General features: G+C 43.1%; 1 protein-coding gene across 1 annotated transcript in view; it reads right to left on the bottom strand.

Moving 5' to 3' along the window:
• LOC310868474 (shisa family member 6) overlaps positions 1-9,967 on the bottom strand; it is a gene marked incomplete at both ends in the record, with an annotated part of 127,459 nt that overhangs the window by 99,157 nt on the left and 18,335 nt on the right. The window contains one exon of the mRNA XM_083778932.1: positions 4-158. Within this exon, the coding sequence (XP_083635058.1) occupies positions 4-158 (155 nt within the window). The remainder of the gene's footprint in view (positions 1-3; positions 159-9,967) is intronic.

Raw genomic sequence — 9,967 nt, 5'->3', positions numbered from 1 at the left:
TACCGTGGTTTGAGATCTTGGTGTGAACGGGGGTGTAGTGGTTCTTGGAGGTTCTGACGGGGGTCTCCTCTTTGGGCGAGCTCTCCATGGACGTGATGTTTTCATGCTCGTACTGCGAAGACGGTTGAGCCTGCTGCCTCATAATATCCGCCAGTGCTCTGGAAAAACAAAAATCACACGCATGTGAAGTGAGGGGCGCTCTTATTATCGTACATCATCATGACCTATAATAGACTATAGGCCCTCATTTATCAACGCGTCGTACCGTGGAATCACCACAACTTTCTGCATTTATCATTCCAGCGTGACTTTGAACTTTGAACGCCAAATATCACGTCAGATCGGGAGCTGTCATAGGCTTTGTCCTACACCTGTTCTGTCGTAAACAAGCGGGGCAGCATTGACTGACCAGCTGACAGGCTGTACAGGCATCTAAACATATGTATTCACTCTTAAAATGTATATAAAACTATAAAATATTATATACCGGTATGTGAAAAATAAATTGTAAAGGCATATAATATGAAATTGATAAGATATTCCCAATTGTACAAGCAGTTAAAATCTCGCAATTAAAAACAATGTTGAAAGTAAGATGCTTAAGCCATTTAAACAGCTTTGGATGAATGCATACATGCGAGGATTTTGGGAGACCATCACGCAGCCATGTTGACTATTTTCATGACATGGAGAGGCACTGGAGTGATTGCTGCAGCTGATATCTCCCACGTGGGTATAGGCTACTGTAATCTACAGTAGGCCCATGTCTTTCTGGAGTTATGTGCAATATCCTCTGCTCGTCCTCGTTCAAGCATAAACCCACGACCACACCACACACCAGTTTATTCATATAATAATCAGTCACTCCATAAACGTTCATATAATTGACCACCACTGGCTATCGATCTGTCATGGCTCATAAACGTGGTGTCACAGACCACAGTAACAGAGGACACAATTAATATTTTTGCAAAACAGCAGCGTGCGTGCGGCTATGCCAGGGCTGTGTGTGTCCAATCTTATCCAATCATGACGATGTGATAGTGTTATTCAACAACGAAGGCAAGAAGCTATTATTCCCAGGCCGTAGCGTAACGGTCTGGGCACCAGACTGGTGATCCAGTCGCGGTGTGCCGCGGGTTCGACTCCCGGACCCGACACGGCCTTTACCGCATGTCATCCCCCCATCTCTCTCCCGTTTCCTGTCAGCCTACTGTCTGTCCCTTAGAAAATCAATAAAGGCGTAAGCCGCAAAAAAATATCTTAAAAAAAAAAAAAAAAAAGCTATTATTTATATAATTCATGGTTCAGGCGTCAATATATCTTAATTTATTTAATATACAACACACAGTTGGGCGTGGAAGTTGTGTGTGCGTGCGTCTGTGTGTGTGGGGGGACATGAGAGGCTGCGAGGCGAGAGGTGTTTGGTTGGAAACTATTTTCTTAATTCTTATTGGCTTTCCATCTTCTTTCCCTATGTTGTTTGATTGTATTCCAGTTATTCATCTTCTTTCCCTATGTTGTTTGATCGTATTCCAGTTATTCATGTTGCAAAAACGAGGGTGAGGTTTGATTTTATAGGGTGTGCCATATTGATTTAAGCCATCACATTTTTATTACGCAAGGATCAGCTGTTTGCGATCACTTCATAAATGCCGTGCTGACATGAACGTACGGAAAAACCCACAATCGAATTTAAGGCAGAATTTATACACCATTGATAAATGAGGGCCTATGTCTATTTGCTCAGATTCATTGTCAATGGGAATTTAATGTTTGTGTAGGACAAAGTTTGTGGACACACCAAAAGCTGGATATTGGAGGAGCTAGTTAGTAAACATTTTCATAAACACTGTTTTCGCTAGTTTAAAGTCCATCCATCCATCCATCTTCAAGCGATTTTACAGAGTAAGATCGCAGAAGCAACAGTTTGAGCAGCGTTTTCCAGCCTTCAATCTCCAGAGCAACAGTAGCAACTGATGCGATCCTGATTCGTACCCAGGCCAGTGTGGAGATGTGATCTGATCCTAGGTCTGCCCCGGGGTCTCCTCCCGGTGGGAGGTGCAGCTCGGGAGGCATACGTAGCCTACTGGATGCCCACATTACCTAAACTGTCTCATTTCCAGGCGAAGAAACAGCAGCTCTACTTCTCTCTCATGAGACTGAACATCTCAACCTATCTCTAAGGTAGCCGCAATTTGCAACTAGATTTATTTATAATGGGATGAATCTAGAGTTGCAATACCCTCCATTGACTCCCCACTCTGCGATCTGCTTGTCTTACCCAGCAGAATACCCAAAACAATTCATTAAAGATAATGTAATACTAAATAAAACAAATGAAATAGCCAATGAATTTAACAACTTCTTTGTAAACGTAGGACCTAATTTAGCAAAAGAGATTGTGGAGCCGAGAGATACTACTAATTTAAATGAAAGAAATATTAAACAAAATCCATACTCTATATTCATAAGGTGTGTACATGAAAAGGAAATCATAGAAATAGTGAAAAAATTCCAAAATAAAAAATCAACAGACAATACAGATATTGATATGATGCTTGTCAAGGATATTATAAACACCATAGTAACACCACTCACATATATATGTAACCAATCCTTCCTAACCGGCATCTTCCCTAGCAAAATGAAAACGGCAAAAGTCATTCCAATATTCAAAACCGGCGAAAAATCCCAATTCACAAACTATAGACCAATCTCTCTGCTCTCACAATTTTCCAAGATCCTAGAAAAGCTGTTTGTGGCCAGACTCGATAGTTTTATAGATAAACATAACTTAATAAGTAACCATCAATATGGGTTCAGGGCAAATAGATCCACTTCAATGTCAGTCATAGATCTAGTAGAACAAATATCGAAAGCAGTAGACGACAAACAATATACAGTAGGGGTATTCATTGACCTGAGAAAGGCCTTTGACACTATTCATCATGAACTATTATTGAAAAAACTGGAAAGATACGGTGTAAGAGGAACTGCAAACTCATGGTTAAGGAGCTACCTTGGAGACAGAACACAATTTGTACACATGAATGGTGTAGATTCTGAAGAGCAAGGAATCACATATGGAGTCCCACAGGGCTCTGTATTGGGTCCAAAGCTATTTATTATGTACATAAATGACGTCTGCAATGTATTGGAACAAATGAGCTGTGTCTTGTTTGCAGACAATTGGACTCGAGTCATAGTGACTCGACTCGAGTCTGACTCGAGTCGCATATTTGACGACTTGCGACTTGACTCGGACTTGGAATGTAAAGACTTGCGACTCGACTCGGACTTGGAAGGTAAAAGACCAACGAGACTTGAGACTCGACTCCGACTTGCCAGCCAATGACTCCCGACTCGACTCGACTCGAGACAAGATGACTCGTGACTTGTTTTGTTTCCGAGCATATGGTATTTGAATACAGCGTCGGTGGGCAGCATACTGCGCATATGCAAAGCAACTCCACTCGCACACTAAGGCAAAACATTTATTTTCACCACACAGCTGCAGTAGATTGAAAAGTTGCTTCCTACCTTTGAGTTAGTGTTGCTGAAAGACACCCAGATCCAATTGTATATTCCATATTTCCATATGTACTAAGTGTGAACTATAGTGTCAACACGGAGGCATACAGTGACATGCGCAGATTGCACTACCTCTGCTAAAGCGTAAAGGGTACAAAACGGCCATTAGGGGGAGCCATAGTACAGTGAAATACAGTGGGGAATATCTATTGATTCATTGATTGAATACTTTATTGGCAGAAATGTATCAGTATAGGGTACAGTCAAACACTGACCAAAAAGGGATCACTGAAAAAAGTCCTTGCTGTCTTGTTTCCATTCGGTCCTGGGTAATCAATTCATAATCATTAAGTCACAAGACAAATAACAAAATTCAAATTATCATAAAAAAATAAGATATGTATGTCTGCAGGTTGGGGAACAAAGAAGGGCTTATAAGGAGGTGGAGGTAGTCACTAGACATAGGTGGGGGGGTAATCTTTTTTTTATTGATTTTTATTTAATATAAATACAGTGGAATACCGAGGTATAGGTTATCAATACCGGCACCGTACCATACTGTAAAATCTCATACCGTGGCATGCCTAGACTTGACACAACCTTGTGACTCGACTTGTGACTCGGCTTGACTTGCCCACAACAGAAAGACTTGGGACTCGACTTGGACTTGGGACCAAATGACTTGGGACTCGACTTGGACTTGGGACCAAATGACTTGGGACTCGACTTGGGACTCGGACCTGAGGGTTGGATTGACTTGGGACTCGACTTGGACTTGGGACCAAATGACTTGGGACTCGACTTGGGACTCGGACCTGAGGGTTTGGTTTGACTTGGGACTCGACTTGGACTTGGGACCAAATGACTTGGGACTCGACTTGGACTCGGACCGGAGCGACTTGAACAATTGTCTGCTTGTTTGCTGACGACACTAGTCTGTGCTGCTCAGGAAAACGCCTAGATCAGCTCTTGGATACAGTTCAAAATGAGCTTACAATATTAAAGAAATGGTTCGACATTAATAAACTATCACTAAATTTAAATAAAACTAAATTCATGATTTTCAGTAATAGATCAATTAACAGAGAGGCTAAAATCATGATAAACAAAGTAGAAATTGAACGCGTGTTTGAGAATAAATTCTTAGGTATAATTATTGACAGTAAACGTAATTGGAAACCGCATATAAATAATCTAAGGACAAAATTATCTAAAACCATTGCTATAATGTATAAAGCTAAACCTATTCTAAACCAGAACTCATTATATATGCTGTATTGCTCCCTCGTACTCCCATACATCAATTACTGTGTGGAGGTATGGGGGAACAACTACAAAACAACCATCCAGCCAATATTCCTACTTCAAAAAAAAGCCATAAGAATTGTCACCCAATCTGATTATTACGCACCAACCAACCTATTATTCATTCAACTAAACACCATAAAACTCAAAGATATAGTAGATCTAAACACCGCAATAACAATGTATAAGGCACACAATCACCTGCTCCCGAGCTGTATCCAAGAGCTGTTCTGGCCTAGAGAGAGTCGCTACAGTCTAAGAGGCAATTCCATGTTCAAACAAATAAATACTAGAACAAATATCAGAGAGAGGTGCATATCGGTCAGAGGGGTCAAGCTGTGGAATTGATTAGATGATGAACTAAAAAACTGTTGTACATTAAATAAATGTAAAAAATTGTATAGATCAAAAATAGTAGAAACATATAGAACATTGATATGTTTTGTTTTCTCGTTTTGTGTTTTGTTTTTTGTTTTGTTGTTTTTTTTGTTCTTTTTTTGTCTTGTTCCTGTTAACTGTATTGTCCTGTCTGTCTTTGTTTTTGTTTTATGTTATGTTTGTTTGTTTTTGTTGTTTTTTCTTTTCTCCCTTCTGTTTGCTTTGTTGTACTATTTTACTTATGAAAGCCATTTATTTTTTAGAAGGGTAGGCACTATAAGCTTTGGCTTCAGCCTACACCTTTTTGGTATGTTTCTTTTGCAAAAAAAATGTATTGATTTGATTGATTTGTTATAATGACCAAAACAAATAAAACTCTACTCTACTCTCCTCTACATAGCTAGCCAACCGCACAGCTGGAGGCGGTACAATTGGATGTCAATAAACAAGGCAGGAAGAGAGGAATCAAAGCTTCCACATCGGTCAAACATAGATTAAAAATACTTAACGGCTTCCGCAGCACAGGAGAATTCGCAGCGGTGTGCGTTGGAAACTAGAGTTCACACATTCAGAAGCCCTCAAATGAACAAAAGCCCTCAAACAGCACAGAAACACGTTACCGAAGGTATTTATGTCTGCGTTCCAACATTTCCATACGAAAACACATCATTACACAGGGACCCTACGGGTCAGCCCGGTTCGGTTCGGATTGGGCTGACCAGGGGGTTCCGAGAGGGGCTAGATTCATCCCATTATAAAAAAATCTAGAGTTGCAAATTGCGGCTATCTCTAAGGGAGATGCCAGGCACTGGTCTGGGAAAACTCTTTTTTTTTCAATCATGACAATGATGACACACACTTCATGAGCATAGGTGAGTATAGTATGAACGAAGATTGCTCGGTATAGAGCTTTGCCTTCTGGATCAGCTCTCTTTTGCTAGTTGCAAGTTTAAAGTTTTACCGGGTATTATTTTTTTAATCATCATGATATGCTTTTTAGTAAATTAATTATAAAATCTGTCAGGTTAGGACCCAGAAGCAGAACCAAGAAGGCAAAGCGTTGCGCAGTCCAATGGTATGTATTAACACAACACTCACAATGCAGTGTAGCAGGTCATATACACAGACATCAGGAATACACATTAACTTCTGGCAAAGGAACACTGAACACAGGGAAGCTTAAATAGACACAGATTAACTAGACACAGGTGAAACATAACTACAATCAACACATGATTGGCTGGAACTGAACATGACACAGGTGGATTCAAATTAGCAATCAGGGTAGGTGCATGAGACAAGACATGTAGCAACAAATAGAGCCGACAGGAAACACTAGGAACATAACTACACAATAAAAGTACACAGTTCATGACAAAATTAATGATAAAGTAGGGTATGTTTATGTATGGTATGGTTAGGCACGAATGGAGACCCACCCTCGCTGCGGGTGCAGCCAATAGCAGTCGTTTCCGGTTTCATTTTAGGGATGAAAGTTCAAAGATTTCAATTTGACCAAAGAAAGGTGTCTTCAAAACGGTCTGTGTAGAAACCACTGGGCCTGGCTCTGTCCATTCATTTTACAGTTTGTTTAAAACAATATGGTTTCTCAATGTAGGGGTCCAGGTCCTTGAGAGTGTACAAATGGAGCCATGCAGGTATTGGTTCTTCTATACTGAGAACACATATATATATATATATATATATATATATACAGTATCTATTATTACAAGTGTAAACATGTCACGTGAGCTTTATGCAAATTCGCATAATTTATGCAAGTGAGCACAAATGTATGCAAGTGAGCACAAATTCGCCAGGTCTATGACAACATGTGAGCAAAATTCACAAGCCCACAAATGGCATTCAAATGCCATTCAACACACTACGACTCGCTTACAATTCGCGAACCTGGCAACACTGCCCCGTCTTCTAATTGGCTAGCTCTCAGCCACTCCCCTTCTGGCTGCTGTGATCTGAATCATCTGATCTCCCTCTCCAAGTCCGCAGGAGAAGAGAAACACGGAAGGAGAGGAATTGTCACCTCACGATTTTGCTTATTCCTTCAAAATCTCTGTATATAAAATATAGCTCACTCAGCGAATCTCTTAGTTACATCAACATTGTTCTTCGACAATAGTTGGTTTGTGCCTAACTATTACGATTAGACAGTTCGCATTGGCTATTTAAGCACAACCACACACACGCAGCGTCACGTCACCATACAGTGCACGTATCATACGGTACAATCCTATCCGTTTCTTCCTCGATCTCAAAATGACATCCATGGGTACCTACAGGTATCTATGTTAGACACACCCACAGACACACCCCCAGATTCTCAGCCACACCCACAGGTTTATTGTGGAGTGTGGAGTAGCTATTCAACCACCAGGTGGCGTCGGCCCATGATGAGCAGAGCTATTAAGTCTTAATAGCAGGGACCCCCTTAGCTGAGAAAGATGAAGCAGGGACCCCCTTAGCTGAGATAGAGATGAAGCAGGGACCCCCTTAGCTGAGAAAGATGAAGCAGGGACCCCCTTAGCTGAGAGAGATGAAGCAGGGACCCCCTTAGCTGAGATAGAGATGAAGCAGGGACCCCCTTAGCTGAGAGAGATGAAGCAGGGACCCCCCTTAGCTGAGAGAGAGATGAAGCAGGGACCCCCCTTAGCTGAGAGAGATGAAGCAGGGACCCCCTTAGCTGAGAGAGATGAAGCAGGGACCCCCTTAGCTGAGAGAGATGAAGCAGGGACCCCCTTAGCTGAGAGAGAGATGAAGCAGGGACCCCCCTTAGCTGAGAGAGAGATGAAGCAGGGACCCCCTTAGCTGAGAGAGATGAAGCAGGGACCCCCCTTAGCTGAGAGAGATATGAAGCAGGGACCCCCTTAGCTGAGAGAGATGAAGCAGGGACCCCCTTAGCTGAGAGAGATATGAAGCAGGGACCCCCTTAGCTGAGAGAGAGATGAAGCAGGGACCCCCTTAGCTGAAAGAGAGATGAAGCAGGGACCCCCTTAGCTGAGAGAGATGAAGCAGGGACCCCCTTAGCTGAGAGAGAGATGAAGCAGGGACCCCCTTAGCTGAGAGAGAGATGAAGCAGGGACCCCTTAGCTGAGAGAGAGATGAAGCAGGGACCCCCTTAGCTGAGAGAGATGAAGCAGGGACCCCCTTAGCTGAGAGAGATGAAGCAGGGACCCCCTTAGCTGAGAGAGAGATGAAGCAGGGACCCCCTTAGCTGAGAGAGAGATGAAGCAGGGACCCCCTTAGCTGAGAGAGATGAAGCAGGGACCCCCTTAGCTGAGAGAGAGATGAAGCAGGGACCCCTTAGCTGAGAGAGAGATGAAGCAGGGACCCCCCTTAGCTGAGAGAGATATGAAGCAGGGACCCCCTTAGCAGAGAGATGAAGCTACCCCCTTAGTGCATTTAAATAAGTGGTTCTCAACCAGTGGTCCGGGGACCACCAGTGGTCCTTGAGGGGGTTCCAGGTGGTCCGGGGACCACCAGTGGTCCTTGAGGGGGTTCCAGGTGGTCCGGGGACCACCAGTGGCCCTCGAGGGGGTTCCAGGTGGTCCGGGGACCACCAGTGGTCCTTGAGGGGGTTCCAGGTGGTCCGGGGACCACCAGTGGTCCTTGGGGGGGTTCCAGGTGGTCCGGGGACCACCAGTGGCCCTCGAGGGGGTTCCAGGTGGTCCGGGGACCACCAGTGGTCCTTGGGGGGGTTCCAGGTGGTCCGGGGACCACCAGTGGTCCTTGGGGGGGTTCCAGGTGGTCTGGGGACCACCAGTGGTCCTTGGGGGGGTTCCAGGTGGTCTGGGGACCACCAGTGGTCCTTGGGGGGATTCCAGGTGGTCCCCATATGCAGCCTAAATGATGGAGCGTTGGTAACCAAATGGTTACCAACTGTCATCTGGGGCAATATTACTTAAGAGTAATATGTTTACTTTACTTATTACTCATTAGAAATAGTAATACTATGACATTACTTATTACTTGGAATCAAGAGTAATATAGTTACATATTACTTTATATTACTTTTCAACCGGGCCCCTTCCACCCACTAAATAAGCCAGCTCTTTTTACAACTGAATCCAATTCATTGGAATAATCAGCCAAACTGTATAATTACAGCATGTAAAACAAAATATTCAACAAAGAACCTTTTTTGCATGGTGGGGAACATAGAACCTGGGGAACATAGGTACGCTCCCAACAAGAATTGAACTGGCACAATATATCTTGTAATTTTTTTTGAGAGGACCCCCTGTTCTGAGGACCCCCAAAGTAATCATATTTGAACTGGGGATCCCCCACCCAGACAAGCAACAGAATGGTTCCACAGATAAATATTGTGAAAATAGCCAATCTACAAGCTCGTTGTGAACTTGTAGATCGGCTATTTTCACCAGTTTGACCAGTTTTTATAGCATGGTTTGCTGATTACTTTTGATGCAGTAATGGTATTTTTTCTTTTAGAGCCTTTGAGGCATTATAAAAGTCTTAAAAGTCCTTAAATTGTCACTTCACTGTCATCTGGGGTCCCACAGGTTGAGAACGATATGATAGGATCTCCAGCTTCAAGTGTCTCTTTAGACATGCTAATAAGCTGGTCAGGCTACTACTTGGCCTCAACCCCCGAATCCAACTAACACCACACTTTGAAAGGCTGGAAGGGCTTAGAGAGTTGCAGAACCACGTTACAAAATGCCATGCAGGTCGCATATGACCACACGTGTGTTGCCTGGCATGTACAGTA

The sequence above is a fragment of the Protomyctophum parallelum genome (genome assembly GCF_964188405.1).
Source record: "Protomyctophum parallelum genome assembly, chromosome: 13".
In the NCBI taxonomy this organism is placed as follows: Eukaryota; Metazoa; Chordata; class Actinopteri; order Myctophiformes; family Myctophidae; genus Protomyctophum; species Protomyctophum parallelum.
The sequence above is the reverse complement of the archived record's forward strand: the minus strand, read 5'-3'. Positions and strand labels throughout refer to the sequence as shown.